The sequence below is a fragment of the Centroberyx gerrardi genome, chromosome 22 (assembly GCF_048128805.1).
Source record: "Centroberyx gerrardi isolate f3 chromosome 22, fCenGer3.hap1.cur.20231027, whole genome shotgun sequence".
Taxonomy (NCBI): Eukaryota; Metazoa; Chordata; class Actinopteri; order Beryciformes; family Berycidae; genus Centroberyx; species Centroberyx gerrardi.
The window spans coordinates 3400703-3421155 of NC_136018.1; the positions used below are offsets into that span (position 1 = coordinate 3400703).

Genomic DNA, 20453 nt, shown 5'->3' on the forward strand with positions numbered 1-20453 from the left:
TTATTTTTGCATCAGGAGCTATCCAGTGGGCAGATTCTATTCTTTTCCTCTGTTTTTAGTCTTTCCAATACACAGAACTCATGTAACTAATCCTTGTTCTATGTAGAAACCTGGCTTGGTGTCAGATTAAAGGGGATGGGTGAGTATCTGGGAATTTGTCACAGATGTTTTGTTGAATAAGATTCACAACAACACCCTGAACCCTGAAAAACTCCCTTTTGTACCAGTTTTGGGTACAAACCAACTGAGAAGGAATAAAATATTTAAATAAAAGCAGGAGACTCCTGGGAAACTAAAGGAATGTAGCTGCTTCTTCATCTAAATAGTCAAAGCAAACTGCTGTCCAGAAAACTAAAGCAGTTTCTTGGAAGTTCAGCTGATAAATGAGCTCCATCTGGCTAGTTTTATTGATTATAGTCTATAGATCCTGTGCTGTAGCTGAAGTGAATCTGGATTCATCTGCGTTCTGTCTCAGAGAGGGAAGGAAAAGGAAAAAACATCAAGCTGTGGTAGTTTAGAGATGGCAGATGAGTATTTTCTAACTCTAAGATTCAGACTGTTGTGTTCCCAGTTGGACTGAGCTTTAACCTGCAAGTTCTGCACAAAATGATGTGTATTTGTGTCGGCTATAGCAGCAAATCACACACATTGTAAGTGGCTTTGACTCCTCTGATGACCTCTAAAACTAAGATGCCAGTCCTGCCGCACTTGTTATGGACACAGAGGTGAACTGACGCCCACTAGGTGCTGCTAAAGGTCCTTTTGACACTTGAATGCAGGTTTCTGCTGGGATCGAACAGAACCAGGTCCAGTTCACACCATCGGCCGCTTCAGAACAAAATATGGCTGCTGTGCACCAGAACTTTGTTTTGCTTCTCCTCAGTCCATCTCCAGACCTTTGTAGCATTTCAGTCTCTTTTTTTCCCCCATACAGTATTTCCTGAATTTCAACTGAGGACGAATCGGAATAAAACTAAAGAAAACAGTTGAACTTTTTACTTAGTACCTTCTTATAAACACCTAATTCTTATGAAACAGAAAGAAAAAGTTCTGACCCTAACCCCCTAACTCAAGATGACAAGAAATGGCCCAAATTAGTTGGAGAACACAAATTAAATGACAACAGGAGGAAAACACAGAACTTTTACAACAACAAAAACGACAACAAAAAGAGTCTCTTTAGATATAAAATAAGTAGCATTTAGTAAAATAACAATAAAATACATATTGAGTGAACAACTGTATTGTTAGAAATATTTTCTAGTAAAATAAGAGTCTCTTTATGATAAATTGTTCCATGTTACAGACTGGCATGAAGTGAGCATCAGTCTGCCTCCAGTTCTTTGCTCTTTCATGAATTTGCTGAAAGCTGCCAGTGAATCCTTTATTCCCTTCAACAGAATGGGATGGTTTGATTTGCTCCCTATCTCTTTTTTATGTGTGTGTGTTTGGGTTCATGGATGCATGGCCAATTTGCATGTGTGTCTATATATGCACATGCTCGCATGTCTGCCTGCGTGTACAGTGTGTGTGTGTGTGTGTGTGTCTGGATTCACTCCATCCTCTCATCTGTTGTGTATAAAGCACGTTGCCTCAGGAATGCGAACACCTTAAACTGGTCTGGAGTCAGCAGCCGCTTAAAATACAGTAGTGGAAAGAGTATTAAAATGTCCTACTCCAGTAGAAGTACTGTTACTTTGCTGATATTTTACTGAAGTAGAAGTAAAAGTAAAAGTGTAAAAATCTCCTTCAGTAAAAGTAAACAGTGTCTGATTTAAAATGTCCTCAGAGTAAAAGTTCCTGAGTTCCTCTTTACAACAGAGAACATTGTTAGCTGTGATCTTTTCCATGTGATTCTAACAGGAGAGAGGTCAGAGTTCAAACTAGATTCTTTTCACTGGAAACATTAGAAACGACAAAATAAAGTGCAGAAACAAAGTAAAGTCAGATTCCTCTTCTCATTGTGAATGGATCCACAGTTTGTCAGTTTACCTTGATCCAGTTTCTGCTGCTGATGGAGAGACACACAAACGTACTTAAGTAAAAGTACAATTTCTGACTTTAAGAAGTACACAGAAAAGCTACTCAATTATAATACTGTGAGTAAATGTAATTAGTTACTTCCACCCTTGTTAAAATGTATAGACCAGCCAACAGATTAGAGCTACAGACATGACAAATAATAAAAAAAAAAAGACACAATGAAGAAATAAGCAAGGTAAAAAATAAAAGAAAGAAAATAAAAATCCAAGTCTTTAGGTCTTTACTTAATAGCTTTTCATTGTTGTAAGGTGAAAACCTCATGACACACATGGTTATTTATTTTTTTAACATAAATTTCTGTATGAGAAAATCCTACAAGCCTTTGTCTGATGAAACAAGCTGTCGAAACCAACCGGATAAACTGACAAACACATGGTGGCTGTTTTTCTTAGTTCCTGAAAATAAGTCGACATTTTGGAGATGCGAGGTTTTCATCTGACATCTGCAATATGTTCACTTTCCCACAGATAACCAGCCGGAGAGTTTCTTCACCCACTGGATGATAGTTGGTTTTTTAGGGATTTTTCCACACAGCGACTGTTTGGCTTGAAATGAACAGAAAAACATTCATACTTGTTTGGATTTTCAGTAGCGAGCTCAGCGTCTCATGCATCTATCTATTATGTGTTAGTGGTGGACTGATATAGATTTTTGAAGGCCAATACAGCCACTGATACTTTTGGATTGAAGTTGCCGATAGCTGATATTTTGTTCTGATATCGTTTATCTCAAAGTTTGACCATTTTCATGCCCAAAAAATCCCCAAAATGACAAAGACTCAGTGTTTTCTCCAGAAGTTTCCTCCCAGCAGGTGGAAAAGCCTCTGAAATAACATTTAGATCAGTGGTTGTTAATCCTGAGAGTCTGCAGGTTTTCATTAAAAACCAGCTTCTGTAGAGTTTGGAAAACTGAGACCATCATGTGACACTAAAACTCTCCACTGAAACCCAAACACACATTTTCTCTGCAGTGTGTTGGTTCCCACAACACACTGGACTGATTTCTGTCCAATATCTGATTTTTAATAAAAGGTCAATATTGGCAAAATCCATCTAACCCTATTGTGTACTACTGTCAAGCCTCTCTCTCTCTCTGTGTGTGTGTGTGTGTGTGTGTGTGTATGTTCTCATCAACCCTGCCTGCATGTGCTGTCACAGGTTGGTAATCTGATCTTCTGTATCAGATTACCACCAGATTACAACAACAATACATCACATATACATACATTAACCCCCCCCCACACACACACACACACACACACACACACAGCATAATATACAAATTAAAACAACACTTGGACACCGCCTTAAAGAGACACTCATGGGGTCGCATGTTTCGATGAACTCCCATGACTTCCAATGGGACTCCAATTAGGACAATATATTCAATATTATCGTTTATTGTAATTTCATATCGTGATGATATGAAGATATTTTGATATCCTGACACAGTTCTGCTGTCTAAATGAATTACAACGAGCTAATATTATTTTAAAGCTCTGACAAAATTAAATATGAAACATTTAAATTATTATACTATTTTAAAATTTCAGTGTTTTGTTTGACATCACACTTAAAGGGGGGGTATCCTAGGATGTGGCAATTCTTAGTATTTATGGTGATTTTGGTACTTGGAGGTGTGAAGTAATCACAGTAATAATATTGAATCATGTTACTGTGCCGTTTCCCCACAGTCACCAACTATAAAACACTCCCACAAGCCAGGCAGATTTTGCTCCAGTGTCTATGTAGACACTGGACTGTCTGAAATCGACCAATCAGTGCTAAGAGGAGGGCGGGCCTTCCAGAATGGCCAGCCAATCAGAGCAGTAGCTCATTAGCATAAGAAGCTGCTTATATAAAACAATCTATTTTCTTGTAGGTGAGAAACAAACACTGGGAAGTGAAAAGTGAAACGATTTTTACTGAAAAAAACTTAACAGATGTATTTTATAGACACCAGGTAATTATATAAAATTGCTGAAAAAGCAAATGATACCCCTCCTTTAAAGTTACCATGCAGTTCAATGCAATGAACATCAATTTGATTATTTGACTTTACAAACATACGCCTTATCGTGAAATATATTTTTAAAAAAATCCTTATGATTATCATGATATTGATTTCAACCATATCGCCCAGCCCTAAATCCCACCCATCAGTCACAGCTGAGTCTCAGTCTTGTATGTTGATATTCATGATGATCAGACCAGTTGACTCTTCTTCTCTGTTTCTGAAGCAGCTGCTGGTTGGTTTCTATCCTGCAGCAGCTGAGGCCAGAAACAAAACGCTGCAAAAAAACAAAACGCTCTTTTGCTGCCAGAAGACAAACCAAAGTAGTTTGGCTGCTGAAGCCTTCATCAAGGCCCCAGAGCCGCTGAACACGACGGTGTCACTGTCCAACCCCACATCTGGAGAGTTCACCTCCACAACAACACACACACACACACACACACACACGAGTCACACTGGGCCGAGGCACGGGACGGCTTGGTAAATACACAGTAAGATCCAGTCAAAACCAGCTGGAATGTCCAAGGCAGTCTGTCTCAGTGCATTTTAATCTATTCTTATCATGTGAAATAAAGGCACTTTAGTTTTGTGACAATGGACATTGTTTTGCAAGGAATACTGGTTTTGACTGGATCTTAATGTACATTTATTTACAAAGACACCTCATTTTTTCATTTACCATAATTACATGCATTCAAACAGCAGCTGTCAGTTCTTTGCAGATAAAAAAAATCAATGTTTCATACTCAGATCATTCCTCAATATCCTTCCCTCCTGTTTTTGTCTTCACTATACATCCATTGGGACAAAAGAAAGCTAAAGTTCATCAGTCAATATCCTCTAAAATGTGGAGAAAATATGAAAAACATTTGATTTTTTTGCAGGTAGATTTAAGAGAAACATCCGCATGGAAACATGTTTGTATTCTGCAGCTGCCAAGAAATCCACTTAGAGGAAATGTTGAAGTGTTGTTCTCTAAATGTCTAATTTTAGAAAGCGCCATATTGGCATTTTGTTAGACTTTTCTGTGTAATGAGACATGACTGAATTATATCTGCTTGGGTTGTATGTGGCTGTTAGATGTGGCTTGAATATGAGTTTTTAATGTGCCGTTTGTATCGCATTGAAAATTGCGCAGTTGTTGCTTGGTATTGACGTGTATTTATGGTCCTGGTTTTGTTTGATTTATGGGAGGAAAAGAATAAAAAACAAAACAAAACAAGAACAAAAAAACACAATGGAAATAAGTTTTATTGTGTTATCCTTGGTAGTTTTTTAAAACTGTGAGGAGCATTATTTCTGTTTCATATATGATTTTTCCTTCATTCATTCATTTGTTCATTCATTCATTTTCTTTACCTGCTCCCTATTCAGCGTCACGGGGGGCTGGAGGCTATCCCAGCATGCATTGGGAGGAAGGCAGGGCAACACTCTGGACAGGTCACCAGTCCCACCAGTTACAGATATCTGACTTTTTAAATTGAAATCAATCAATCGATAAGATCTCGCAGTTCTTAAAAGTGCCGTTATTTTGTAAACTTCAGCTAACCTGCTCTCCTTTAAAAATTACTCAAACTCAAACTCAACTCAACTAGTTTTAATTTTGAGCTACCGGTCATTTTAGGTTACAAACTTGTTTCATTCTGGATCACAAACCTGGAAAAGGACGAGAGAAAAGAGCAGGAGGAACAATAAACAGCAACCTGCAGTGATGTGGTGGGAAATAAAAACTCTATCTTCATACAACATACACCAGTTTGACTGAAGATCCATGTCAGCATTGGAAAGTGAGTAAACTCCATTCCTGCAAATAGAAATGTGGAGGAACTGGGTTGGCTTCACTTTCCACAACACCCCTGGTCACGTTACACACACACACACACACACACCTGGTCGATTCCCACCACTCCCTGTGTACAAGCAGGAAAGACACTTCACCTACTGTATAGCGCTGTAGCACACAGTTTACACACACACACACACACACACACAGCTACACATCGTATCCTCCCTCCTAGTAATGAGCGAATGATGACAGCTTCACACACACACACACACACACACACACACGGCTCGGCCTCAGGTGCTGAATAATATATCTGGCTGGTCACATGATGTCAGGGTTTGAATAATTCACCCCCCCCCCCCCCCCCCCCCCTCTCTGTTTCCTCCATGTCTGACCCGGCGACAGCAGCAGAGGATGAGGACCGGACCGACCACTGCACAGCCTTCCTGTCTCCAGAAACACAGAACCAGTGAGTGTGTTTTCTGTCTGGCCTGCTGTGTGTCTTTAATATGTGTGTGTGTGTGTGTGTGTGTGTGTGTGTGTGTGTGTGTGTGTGTATAAGCTACAAGTTGGTGTTTGTTTTATCTTCTCTGATCCCACCTGTTGCTGTTCACTGGACTGTACTTTAAGACTTTACATTTTCAGATTTTCCTGGTGTCGTTTCTCCCAATTTTCTACCACATTTGGATCAAATTTCAAACTCTGCTCATTTGCTTTATTTGTTAAACACAGTGACCCGAAATATCTCGGCCCTCTGCTGTCACTGCTGTTTGGGAACGGTCAACAAACTGTGCTACACCAAAAACAGCAGTCTCTATGTTCAGGTCAGAGGTGACTGAAGTCAAATTTGAAATTAAATTGCATTCCTATGTAATAATATGATTTAATGATTGATTTAATGTAAAATAACAATAATAATAATACATTTCATTTGTATAGTGCTTTTCTAAATAATAAAATAAAATAATGAATGGCAATATCAGTGAATAATACAGTGAATAAAACCTTTTAAATATGAATAAATTATGGCAAATACAACAATCAAGAGAGGCTATAGGGAGAAGGACATGAAAATTAAAAGACCATGGGGCCAAATGAGAATTAGAGATTAAAAGCAGCTTTTAAAAAGGTGTGTTTGAAGAAGAGTCTCTAATGTCCTTTGGGAGAGAAAGAAGAAATTACAAGATGCAGATTCTATACTTTCATCGTTAATTTATACATAAAAAGTCACCAGAATACAGGAAATAAAGTCTCTGTCTGAGTTTTCTAGCGGAGAACCCTCAGATCCCACGCTTTTATTTTGAAAATCTCCCCATTTCTGGCCTTTAAGGTTTGGCAAGTCTCAGTGTTCATCCTGACTTTTCCCTCCCAAATGTAAATCAGTAAATTTGGGTAGAAGAAGAAGAAGAAGAAGAAGAAGAAGAAGAAGAAGAAGAAGAAGAAGAAGAAGAAGGTGTTTGTACGGTGGAGTGCAGCTTTCCTTTCCGTTGTGAAAGGAGATTCCTGCAGGTCATAAATGTTTCAGAGAGGGAGTCTCGCTCTAGTGAGTGAGGAGAAGAGACGCCCGTATCCCATCATCACCTGCGCTCAGGTAACTCAGGCGGCAGACGGACGCCCGAACGGAGCCGGTTCTTACCGTGAGGGTCAGACCGGCGTGTCGGTCCAGACTCAGATCCAGAGGAGACTTTTGCTGTCATGTCACCCAAACTCTGGAATAATCTACTATCCTCCTACTGTCAGAGCTGCAAACTCAGCGTCTTCAAACCATCTTTTTATCCTGTCTTTCCATTGATTTTATTGTTTTTATCATCTCTGTTTAACTTCTCTCTCTATATTTTATGTTTTACATTATGTTCTTTTAACAAATTGTTGTCGCTCTTTTACATTGTGATTATCCTATTATCCTATTTTATCCTATTTATCTTCTTAAATTGCTGTCACTCTTTTTGTGAAGCACTTCGTAACCCTTGGTTTCAAAAGATGCTATATAAATTAAGTCTTACTTACTTACTTTTATTAAAAGTCCCGATGTCATCCAGTCAGTGGCGTCCACATCTGATATATAATGCATATGATGCAGTTTGTTTCATTACATATTTAGTGTAGAATTGATCAATACTACACTGGTTATCTATGGGAAGCCCTGAACCTGAATTGATTCTAATGTGACACTTTGACTGTATTCCAGTATGCATAAACACATATTAGTATTAATTTTAGTATCAGTATTGGCCTTCAAAAATCCATATCGGTTGAACCCTACTTACCATACACAACTCTATACACCTGACTGGTAAATCATAAAAGATAAATCACTTGCACTTCTTTACTAGACCTACCAAGGATGGTTGGATACTTGCTGGAATGACCAGAAGAGCAGAGAAACCACATCACATCTCAAATTTACCAGCATCCAGCGGGTGTTACTTCACCTCCCTGCTGCTCACTAAACAGAAATATACTTTCTGTCTTTGTCTCTTTACAGAATCTGTGTGTTTTTGGACTGCGTCTCCTGAGCCGGTTGTAGGGGAAACTTGAGAAAGGAAGAAGAGAAGAAGAGAAAGAGACAACAAAGACAAAATGAGAGGGAAAGAATGATAGAGGGAGTGACAGAGGAAAGGTAGAGGGAGAAACAAGCAGAAACACACACAGATACATACATCTTTCTATCTTCATGAGGACCATCCATTGACTTACATTCATGGACATCCATTCCCTATCCCCTAATCCTAACCCTAACTATAACCCACTGCATGCCTAACCTTAACCCTTACCTTAACCTTAACCTTAACCTAATCCTAATTCTAACCTTAACCTAATCCTAATTCTAACCTTAACCCTAAAACCAAATCCTAAACCCTAAAATTGCCCCTTGAAGAAGTGAAGCGCGTCCAAAACTGTCCTCACTTCACCAAAATGTCCCCACTCTGAAGGTTTAAAACTCAGATTGGTTCTCACAAAGATAGAAGTACAGGAACACACACACACACACACACACACACGCACCCAGGAGTGATGGCGGGCTGGCTGGGCCGGGTGTCCTGGGGCGACGCCTGGTTCAACATGTGCTCCCGCCTGCTGCGCACCAAGCCGGTGGGGGCGATGAGTCAGGGCTCGGACGACCTGACGGAGGTCGGCGAGGGGTCGGCGGTCGGCCTGGCCAAGGTGCTGACCACCGTGGACCTGGTGTCGCTGGGCGTGGGCAGCTGCGTCGGCACGGGGATGTACGTGGTCGCCGGGCTGGTCGCCAAGGCGATGGCCGGGCCGGGGGTCATCCTGTCTTTCATCATTGCGGCGGTGGCTTCCATCCTGTCGGGTGAGACATGAACACTTCTTACTTAGATTATATGATGATTATTTACACGTCAGGACACATTTCTGTAGATGTGTTCTTCCATTTGTTCCCCTGATAATGTGAATAGCTAGTGATGCACATTTTCCAATCCAATGCAAAACTGTAAATCTCTATTTATTTGTCTTATTCTCATCTATTCTCTGCTGCTGTGATGACCCAATTTCCCCACAGGGACCGTTAAAGGAAAAATCCGCCCTAAAACACTTAAAGGAAAAAGTTCAAGTTCAATATATTTATCATCCCAAAGGGAAATTGGTTATTCAGTCAGGTAAAAACAACATGGAAAAAACACTGTAGATAAAAACTGAACACATAAAAAACATAGAAGCAACAGAATCTAAATCCACCCTGAAACACGACACTGGCCAATCGTAGACGAGGTGACGTCACCTCCAGATGTTTCCAGCAGCTCCAGTGGAGTTTGATCTGAGAAAATGTTTCAGGATGTAAAACATCAGCGGTAAACGTCAGGTTTTGGTGTCAGTCCCTCAGAATCAAAGAGCGAGGGCTTCTTTCTAGAGCCGCCATTTTGCACCGAGAGACGTTCAGCAATCATACAGGGAGAAATCCATCGTAGAAGAGGAGAGAGACCAGTTTCTCCACCCACAGGAGCAGGAGAGAGACCAGCATGCACTGCAGCAGAGAGACAGGTTGTGATTTGATTAAGGAGCGTTACTCTCACTTTTTCTAGACTGGAAAAACCTGCTCTCTCGCTCTTACCACTAGAATTATCGCTATTGCTGTCTTTGCCTACATGTACTGAATGCATCAAGTTCAGGCACATTCTCTCAGGGTTGTCGAAAGGAATTCTGGGAAATGTAGGAAATCACTAAGTGAAGTAGAAGGAGGCGAGGCAGGTTGAGGGAAAGTGGGTTCACCAAAAAGAGTACCTGAATGGATTTTTCCTTTAAAGTTTCATGTAATCTAAACATACACACAGATTCCAATAAAAAACATGTTCTATATGTACTGATGTTGCTGTGTGTGTGTGTGTGTGTGTTCCTTGAAGGAGTGTGTTACGCGGAGTTCGGAGTGCGGGTGCCGAAGACGACGGGCTCGGCCTACACCTACAGCTACGTGACGGTCGGGGAGTGCGTGGCGTTCTTCATCGGCTGGAACCTGATCCTGGAGTACCTGATCGGTACGGCGGCGGGGGCGTCGGCCCTCAGCAGCATGTTTGACTCGCTGGCCAATCACAGCATCAGCAACTACATGATAACACATCTGGGCACGCTCAGAGGACTCGGTCAGTACACTCTCTAAAGGAGAAGTTTAGCGATTTTGCACCTATATACTGTATAATAAGTCTCAAGTCAAGTCCCAAGTCTAAATGTAGATTACAAGTCAAGTCCAAGTCAAGTCCATGTCATTAAAGTCAAGTCTCAAGTCTAAATGTAGAACAGCAAGTCAAGTCAGAACAAATCAAGAGTCCAGTATCAATTTAATATCTTAAAGAAAACTAAATATCTAGGACTTTTCAATGCAATATGGTTTTAATAGGATAAAAACTTGGTAAGAGCATCATGAGTTTGATTTCTATAATCAGTTTCAACTTCAATAAATTCAATCATTCCATACAAATTCAGAAAACAGAATTTAAATTCAGTCGTCTGCTGGAACAAATCTCATCACTTTCAATCTAAGTCATTTACACAAACACAAGATCTCAAGTCAAGACTTTAGAAACCTTTTCAAGTCATCAAAGTACAAGTCAGAGTCAAGTCCCAAGTCACCAGAACCCAAGTCAAGTCAAGTCTCAAGTCTTCTCTTCATGCATCAAGTCAAGTCTCAAACAATTAAAAGGGGTGTAATGCATCAGTTTGGTTGGTCTTCAGCATGAAAACATTTTGGGAACCCTGATTCAGTTTATTAAAATAAAAGGAGAAACAGTACTTAAGGAAACAACAGAGAAAATTCTGTGTGTGTGTGTGTGTGTGTGTGTGTGAAGAAAGAGAGCAGAGGAACCGTGCTGCTGTACAAGGAATTTTCACAAACACAAGATCTCAAGTCAAGACTTTAGAAACCTTTTCAAGTCATCAAAGTACAAGTCAGAGTCAAGTCCCAAGTCACCAGAACCCAAGTCAAGTCAAGTCTCAAGTCTTCTCTTCATGCACCAAGTCAAGTCTCAAGCTATTAAAATTGTGACTCGAGTCCAAGTCATGTGACTCGAGTCCCTAACTCTAGCCTGTAGTACTTGGACCACAGAGAGTACTGACTCAATACACCAGACACTGCTGTTTTGTTAGCATTGGTCAAAATTAATGAATTCCAAACCTGTTACACAAAAAAAAAAAAATCATAGCTATAAGGTTTAATAATCAAACCTTTACTTAATTTTTATGAATTGTATACAAGTAAAATATCAGCATGATACAAAAAATCTACAAATTGTACAGTGTGTCGTTTTCAACACGTTCCTGTGTCTAGTTTGGGTCGTCATGCTGGAGATTTGTGTCACTTTTCAACACAGGACATGTTGGGTCGGAGGCCAAGTTCAACGTTAACGAGCAAAGTTACGGGGCAAAATGTTCACAATACGATACGGCACAGTAAAAATTCACATTTCCACCTTTTGAAACTCTTCTGAACTGATATCAGAAAGATATTTAGGTTCTGATTCCACCAAACGATGCAGGAAGCAGCTGTGGAAGTCTGCGGACGACATCATTGTTTTGGCAAAAAACATGGAATATGTTATGTCATGATTTAGGGTGTTAATCTTGTTTTGTGCAGCCTCAAGTGTAGATATCAGTGTGTGTGTGTATGTGTGTGATCTTTTCAGCAACTCTCTGCTTCATACACACATTAACGCCTGTCACTCTCTCTGTCTTTCTCACTCTTACACACACATACACACTCACTCTGTGCCTTGTTTTGTTTTGATGTTTTAATGTTCATATTGGAGTGCTGCTGTGTTTCTGTCCCTCAGGAAAGGGGGAGGACACGTACCCCGACCTGCTGGCCCTGTTCATCGCCCTGCTGGTCACGGTCATCGTCGCCCTGGGTGTGCGTAACTCGGTGGGCTTCAACAACGTCCTCAACGTGGTCAACCTGGTGGTCTGGGTCTTCATGATCATCGCCGGACTCTTCTTCCTCTCCGGCAGCAATTGGGAGGCCGGCAGGTTCCTGCCCTACGGCTGGTCCGGGGTGAGACGGGACTCTGAATACGACGGTCTGATGATTTGTTGAAGTGAAACTCAGCAGGTGTCAGAGGCCTCAAGATTGGAGAAGCGGGCTTGTGAACAGGAAGTTACAAATCTTCTGATTGGTTAGGAAAATCTGTCCGGGCAAAGTCAATGAATCTGATCATTTTATGACTTAAGCAAGTACGAAGCTGCGGTAGCTTCAAGATTGGGGAAGTGGACCTGAAAGTCACTAGTTCAAATCCCAAGACTCAAATCCGCAAACCCCCAGAAAATCTGGTTGGGGAGAATCAATAAGTAACGGCACATGCAGACCAAGAGCGACCTTTTCACTTTGCGTCGCTTCGCTCCATTAAAAGTCATCGATTGTGGCCGTTTCATTAGGTGTGTTGGGTCAAGCATAGACCTATTTTGTATTTTGTAATTTGTATTAATTTCATTATGTCCAAATAAAATTCATAATCCTATGTCTGGAAAACTTAACCTTGAAAATATTCTTTACTCCAGAGTTAGCTAGCTAAGTGGCTACAGCTGTTTGGATGTGATAGGCTAGCAAGCTAACACTTGATTAGCCTACCGGAGCTAAAGTTAGCAGCTAGAATATTTGAGGCTGTTTTAGTTAAACATCAGGAACACTTTCTGTCACAATAGATAGAATATTTATTTTGTTTGTCAAGATCTTCATAAGTTGACAGAGAAGGGTTTTATAACTTGGGAAACCCCAACACAGCCGTCTTCCATCTTACATTCAAAGGAGTAGAAACAAAAATCTACTGACCGGAAGAATTTGAGAGACGGATGTTTGCCTGCATGATTGGTTCTTGCGCCAAGACCATCCTGCTCATTTTCATAATATTCAATTAGTTTTCAGCACATCCCAGGCCAGGTTTGCTCCACCCCCCCCCCCTCCATCCTGTCATACCTAGCATACACAGTTAGGTGCTTCTCATAGACAATGAATGGAGGCAAACTGTCCGCCTTGTGAAACCACATCTGGTGTGCAACTGTCTGTGTACCGGGCCTCGACCAGGTGTGAACGTGTGCAGCTCCATGAATGTGAAGCAGACTGTTGCGGAAAAACACAGCATGTGTTCACTGGATGAAAACAGATCCACTTCTCTAATTCCAGTGAAATCAGGATGGCCCCAAGAGTTCCCAGTGTATATGTTCAATAAGATCATTTCATCAAATACGATTTTTGTGGCTCTTGCTTAGCCACAAAATTCAGTTCCAGGAAGTGAAAACTCTCTCAGACTTAAAAAAGCTCCGGACCACACTGCATCGCAACTTTTTAATACAATACTATGAAGTGGAATATTTGAGAAAATCAAAGTATGCTCGATTTAGACTCTTTCCAGTGGTGAAAGGCTGATTGATTAGCATACAGACTTGTACTTTGTGTAACAGCAGTTCCCTCTTGGTCGTGTGCAGGTGATGCAGGGTGCAGCTACCTGTTTCTACGCCTTCATCGGCTTCGACATCATCGCCACGACAGGAGAGGAGGCCAAGAACCCCAACACCTCCATCCCTTACGCCATCACCGCCTCGCTGGTCACCTGCCTCACCGCCTACGTGTCTGTTAGTACGCCGTCTCATGCATGTGACCGATACTAATGTTTCTGGATTGAAGCTGATATTTTGTGCTGTAAATTCAAATTTGACCACTTATATTCTAAAAGAAATCCTAAAAATAACATGGATTCAGTGTTTTCCCCCAGAATTGTATTTTTGAAAGCCTTCAGAAACAAGATTTAGATCATTTTGACACTAAAACTTTCCATTGAAACCTCAATATGAAAATTTCATAGCACGATTATCTTGGCCAATATTATCCCGATAATTATTAATAAGATGAAAACCTTAAAACCAGCACCGTAACATGCTTCAATTACTTAAAAACTAATTTATCATATCAATCGCAAGACATTTTTCTTTTTTAAACGCGTTTTAATGTAAGATTATAGAACATATGTAAAATATCTAAGTAAAATATTGACTTTTTGCGCTTGTTATTCAGCCTCCTAACATTCAGCGGTTATCTCGGTGGTCATGGTAATAAAAATAATAAATATAAAATTAAATTAAAATTAAAAATAAAAAAAGGGGGAAAAATGTAGGACCCGTGTCATTAGCGTTATTGTTTTTTTTACCATGATATATAGTAATACCGGTTATTGTCCCATCCCTAATGAGCAGTGAACACTGACTGGTGGATATCTGATTTGAGGCAATATCGCCGCGATATTTCATCAAACCGATATATCGGTGTCACCCACCTGTCCCTCCCCCCCTCTCCTCTGCAGGTGAGTGTGATCCTGACGCTCATGGTTCCCTACGACCTGATCGACGGCTCCGCTCCGCTCATGGAGATGTTCGCGGTGCACGGCTTCCTGTGGGGGAAGTACACCGTGGCTGTGGGATCCATCGCAGGACTCACCGTGTCTCTGCTGGGCTCGCTGTTCCCCATGCCCAGGGTCATCTACGCCATGGCCAGGGACGGGCTGCTGTTCAGGTCAGGACACACACACACACACATCCTGACCCCTGACTGGTACTCTGCTGGCCTCAGTCCAAACACACGGTAATTCACAATCAGCAATAATTAAAAAAATGCCAATGCTTTATTTTCTGGTTCTGCAATTTCCTAATAATTTCCTGGAAAAGTGTTGATGTAACTTTAAGTTCTAAGGAAGTATTTTGGAAAGAACCATGACATTATGTACTAATTATGAGGAATATGAAGGAAGGGTTCAATTGGTACCTGGTAATTTCTTTAGGAGTTTCCAAGAAAGAACCATGAAATTATGTAGTAGTTATATATAGAATGGAAGAAATCAGTGGTTAAGAAACTGTGAAAGTACCAGGTACTTTTAACTCTTCCTCTATTTTCCCTATAATTGGTACATAATGTCATGGTTCTTTCCAGGAAACCTAAGAAATTGACAGTTGCATATCAACTCTTTTCTAGGAAATTAGTAGGAAATTGCAGATCTGCAAAATAAAGCATTACAAATTCTTTTTTTACTGGCGATTGTGAGTTACTAAAAAATTCTACTTCCACTTTTGTAACTTTAAGCACATTGTATGACAGTTACATTTGTCTTTTCAACAGGCGGTGGGTGATGACCGTTGTGTCCAAAATGCCGAAAACTGAACTTAAAAACGATCGTACCTCCTAAACCATTTATTTCCCAATACGACTTCTTCACTTTAGCAAGTTGCTCAGTGCTGCCCCCCTTGGCCATGAGTTATATTGCAATCAATTGAATGTATAGGGCCAGCCATAACTCACTGAGTGACTTGCTAAAGAATGCTCTAAGTTGAATTTTTGGCATTTAGGACGCACATTTGGACTGAACATTGTTTTCAACACATTCACTTCACAAGTCAAATGTTTGCGCTACACTCCTTCCTGACAGACTAACTCAGTGATGAGTGTGTGCGTCTTCACAGGTGTCTGTCCTATGTGTCGGCCTTCACACACACGCCCACGTTGGCGTGCGTGGTGTCGGGGTGCCTGGCGGCGCTCCTCGCCCTGCTGGTCAGCCTGAGGGACCTGATAGAGATGATGTCCATCGGCACGCTGCTGGCCTACACGCTGGTCAGCGTGTGCGTGCTCCTGCTGCGCTACCAGCCGGACGAGCAGACGGACACGCACCAGTTCGCCTCCGGGGACGTGGACACGGACGGCCTGAAGCACCCGGACGACGGGGCCGGCCCCAACAAAGACGACCAGATGCTGATCGGAGGACCTGACGGGTCGCCCTCCTATCACGGCGGCGGGACCGAGGGAGAGAGCGACGACTCGGATTTTCACACAGGCCACGCCCCCCTTCTGAAAAGGCTCCTGGGCGGCCATTACTACACCCTGCGCGTGCGGCTGGGAGTCCCCGATGCGTCGGCCCGGCCCACGCCCGCCACCGGCCGCATAGTGACCAGATGCACCCTCCTCCTCTTCCTCAACTCCTTCCTCCTCTGGGCCACCGTCATATTCGGCGTCGAACAAGGAACGGGGGCCGGGGCGGTATTTTCGGGGCTAATGGCCACACTAATAGCGGGGTCCATGGCAATGCTGGTGATTACGATTGTGCGACAGCCGGAAAGTGGGCGGATCCTGCCCTATATGGCGCCATGTGTGCCTTTTGTCCCTGCGGCGGCCATATTGGTCAACACCTACCTCATGCTCAAACTGTCTCCCCTCACCTGGGTCAGATTCGCCATCTGGTGTACTATTGGTGAGTAGCATTGGAACAGAATGGGTTATTGATTGCAAAGGCAATACCAATATAATTATTTGTAGATATTTGTACTCCGGATAGACTTAGACATTTGTTTTGCATTGCAAGTTTTTACTAACTTAAAGAATAATATGGGTGTTTTTTTAAGTTAGCACCGATGGTTTAAGTTCTCTTCTTCTTTCTGCACACAGTCAGAATAGTTGCAGATATCAGCGCTCGTTTTCCTCCTTCAGAAGAAGCCGTTTGCTGCCGTTCATTCTTGTCCAGTATGAAAAACAACTTCCACAGAGCGAGAGAATCCATCACAGGAAACATGAAGCCAAACTTTCTGTTTTATCCTTATTTCACTGTGCCGAGTTGAGTGTTTTCATTTCTGTGCGCACATTACGTTATGCTATTCAGATAATAATTCCTCAAAACCTGTCGCCTTACAAACTTTGTCAACACATCCATGTTTTCTTATTTAGGGCGTCTTTGTTAGCAGGACAGGACTTCATTCCAAGCTAGGTTTGACACCATAAAGATTGCAAAATGATGAAAAACGTAAAAAAATATCTAATTACATATGCAAAATGATTTGGGGGAATGTAAAGTAGACGTAGACAGTAGTGAATGGGTTATAACTCTAAATGAGAGGTATTCTCCTTTAATCTTGCTTGGTAAGGTGCACTGCACAGGGAATAGAGCATACTTCCAAGCTCTGTATCCAGACTTTATTCTCTACATCTGCAGTTGGTTGGCAGATGACGAAGAGAAGGGAAAGTTTCCCACCTTATGGAATTGATATGAATTCATAACGCTGGGCTGGCTTCTCCACCGCCTGTCCAGATCTCACAGGTTATGTAACAGCGGCTGGATGTTTTATCTCTGCTGTCCATCCTCAGGTCTGTTGATCTATGGTTGCTACGGAGTGTGGCACAGCACGCTGGAGCTGAACGCCCGGGAGCAGCAGGCGCACGCCAGCACCTACCAGCGCTACGACGACCACCTCGACGACAGCTTCGCCCCCGACGACGACCTCTACCCCCAGGAGCAGGAAGAGAGGCCGTATCAGGGCTGGTCCGCCCCGGAGGAGAGGGGCTACCACTACCAGCAACACAACCAGGACCAGGAGGGGAACCAGTATGAGGACCAAGATGGAGAGCAGCACCAAAGCCAGTACCAGAGCCAGTATGAGGACGGTGACCATGGTAACCAGCATGGCTACCAGTCTGGACCGGTAGGCCAGTATTCGACCAGAGGCAGCAGGTCCAGGGGACGGGCCAATCACGGCTTTGACGCAGATGAAGAAGAGGGTTGAATACATCAGTTGAAAAGCAGGACAAGTTTTTGACTTGACTCAATATAACTCAATATAACCTCGCAATACATCAAACTGAGGCAAACATGCAAGAATGAATGAACTTCGCTACGCCTTCTCGGTACGTGAGAGACATAAAATTGATAGTCTTCAAGACAAATTCATACCACAAGATTTTCTGTTAACATTTACCAGCACGCAGGATCTAATGTACGCATCCCTTCTGCTATTTAGAGTGAATGTCTATGTCGAAACCTGGCTCGGGTGTGAAAGGGAGGTGGGAGAGAGCGAGTCCTGGGTTCTACTGGTGTTATGAAGAAGGGCGACGCCCGTCACACAAGCCTCAGTAGTAAATTGTGATGTGTGAGAACCTCCTCTTCACCCCCGCTCTCAACACTGAGCAGATTTATACTCCTGTATACTTTACCTACATCACCCTGACAGTGAACCTACACACAGGCTTAAACTTAATCCACAGCATCTCACCCTGCAACTGGCAGATTGGAGTTTTTAGTTATTCAAACATTTGCTGCTCTGGAGGAGCAGAAATAATCTCATTGGTTGAGTTAAACCTCAGTGGGTGGAGCCAAATAACCCAATTTTTTCAGAGCACTAACTAACTTTTCAAGTTAGCTAACTGGCAAACTTGAATGGCAAAGAAGGAACTCTAGTGAAAATATACATAAAAGTATAAATAGCAATAATTTATTTTTCATTCTTTCATGAGCATGGTGTCATGATGTTGAAGGTCAGCAGCTAGCTAACTAGCTTACCTAGATAGCTATAGGCTAGTATGGCTAGTTTGAACTTGAAGGTCAGCTAGCTAACTAGCTAGATAACTTAGTATGATATATTGTATTTTTTCAGTTGGCAGCAGAGCGCTAGGCTTCATAATATTAGCTTCCTCTTCTCTTAGCTCTTGTCTTTTTCACTGAGCTTCAGTCTAAAGTTACTTAGCTGGAAAACCTGATTCTTTGGCTCCGCCCACTGAGGTTTAACTCAACCAATGAGATTATTTCTGCCTCTGAGAAATGTTTGTAGGACTAAAACTAAATCTGCCAATAACTGACCTCACCAGGCGGTCTCGATGGCGTGGCTGACACTGCTGGCTGGCCGCAGGCTTCCAGTTGAGAATCTAACATTAATGTATTTCTCTCCGCTTCCATCTCATGTTTATCTCTGTGTCACTGGATGCCACACAGGGGTTTTTTTTTGCTTTCCCTCTGGTTGTGTTTGTGTGTTTTGTTTACAGTTGCAGGCATTTCTGAACGTCTTCACGGTGGCTTTCTGAAGCATTGAAAATTATTTTTGTGTTTACTTTGCTCTTTCTTGTGTGAGTGAATGGCATTTATATCAGGGGAGTGTTTGCACTATTTAGTGTTTGCAGCAATAAATTCTAATTGTTGCTCAATCAAAGTGTAATGCGTCTAAATGCGTATCAGAATGGCTGTTCTGTGATTTATTGCTATGGGAATAAATGTCTCATTATGAGTGAACTGAGTCACCCTGGTTTGTTTATTGCACACACATAGAGACAATCCAGAGTCTTTCTCATTGAAAAACACTTATGTTGATTAATAAACCTTTATTTGTGGCAATCAGAGCAAGGTCAGCACTTTATGTTACAAAGCACCAGCCCCGAATCTTATATTACACACAATTAATACACACTGGTTACATAGTCTTGTGTCTAAAATTAGATATCAACCGTTTTAAAAATGACACCTACTCAGTGACTGGTACAAAATACAAAATGTGTTTATACAGACTGGATTCTCTATATTTTCAAGGGATTGAATGAACTTCAGGAAATTATTTTTATAGAGCGTTTGGGAAATTATTCATGCTATTCAGAGTATAAGAGCCATTAACCAGAGAGCAAATTGAGGGATTAGACAAATATCAGACCAAGAGGATGGATGCCAAGTGGCCATTTCCTGTCAGTAAACTGTATTTATTTAGCATTTATCTACAAGCAGAGTTTACTAGGTGCTTTACAAAAGGCATAAAAACAAGATACAGTAAAAATCTATATAAAGGAGATTAAAAAATGGGAAACACATTCAAAGGAAAAACCTTTGGAAAAAATAAAATATAAGAAACAACAAAAGACTACAAAGTGGTCAAAAATCAAATCCATTACATAAAAGCAAGTGTGTTAAAGTGTGTTTTGAGAAGTGATTAAAAAGTGAATTTTAATAGTGAGTTTGCTCAGTTCTACAGGCAGGATGTGTCACAGTGCAGCGGCCCTGATGGCTAAATCTTGTCTACTTGAAGTGAGGTTTGTGTCAGGTTAACAGGCAGAACAGCGAATAAAAAACTCCCACTCTGCTCTGTAGCTGTGCTTTCTGGTTGAGGAATGTGTAGCATAATATATACAGCACAGAGACTACACACATACTGTTTTAATACAAGGCCGGGGCGGCTGGGAGCGGTTCGACAGATCATCCTGCAACTAAACAGCCACAGGTTTGATCCCCAGAAGACCCAATGGATCCATATCAGCCTCTGATGAAGTCTCCTCGTGTCGCAGATTGGAGTTTTAGCTCTACAAACATTTCTCAGAGGCAAAGCT

At 41.7% G+C, this 20453-nt stretch overlaps 1 protein-coding gene across 1 annotated transcript; it reads left to right on the forward strand.

Moving 5' to 3' along the window:
- Window positions 1-8672: 8672 nt before the first annotated feature.
- On the forward strand, window positions 8673-17878 carry slc7a14b (solute carrier family 7 member 14b). Its single transcript, XM_071910154.2, has 7 exons — window positions 8673-9158; window positions 10207-10443; window positions 12127-12344; window positions 13772-13918; window positions 14644-14852; window positions 15794-16575; window positions 17463-17878. Exons 1-7 carry the CDS (start codon window positions 8858-8860, stop codon window positions 17876-17878), a joined length of 2310 nt encoding a protein of 769 aa, XP_071766255.2. The 5' UTR covers window positions 8673-8857.
- The last annotated feature ends 2575 nt before the right edge of the window (window positions 17879-20453 follow it).

What these genes read in the sequence shown, in the direction of transcription:
- slc7a14b (XM_071910154.2), top strand. Translation starts at nt 8,858, where the DNA reads ATGGCGGGCTGGCTGGGCCGGGTGTCCTGGGGCGACGCCTGGTTCAAC. An exon ending in GCCTCACCGCCTACGTGTCT is followed by an intron (nt 13,919 to 14,643) that starts GTTAGTACGCCG and finishes TCTCCTCTGCAG; the next exon opens with GTGAGTGTGATCCTGACGCT. An exon ending in AGGGACGGGCTGCTGTTCAG is followed by an intron (nt 14,853 to 15,793) that starts GTCAGGACACAC and finishes GCGTCTTCACAG; the next exon opens with GTGTCTGTCCTATGTGTCGG.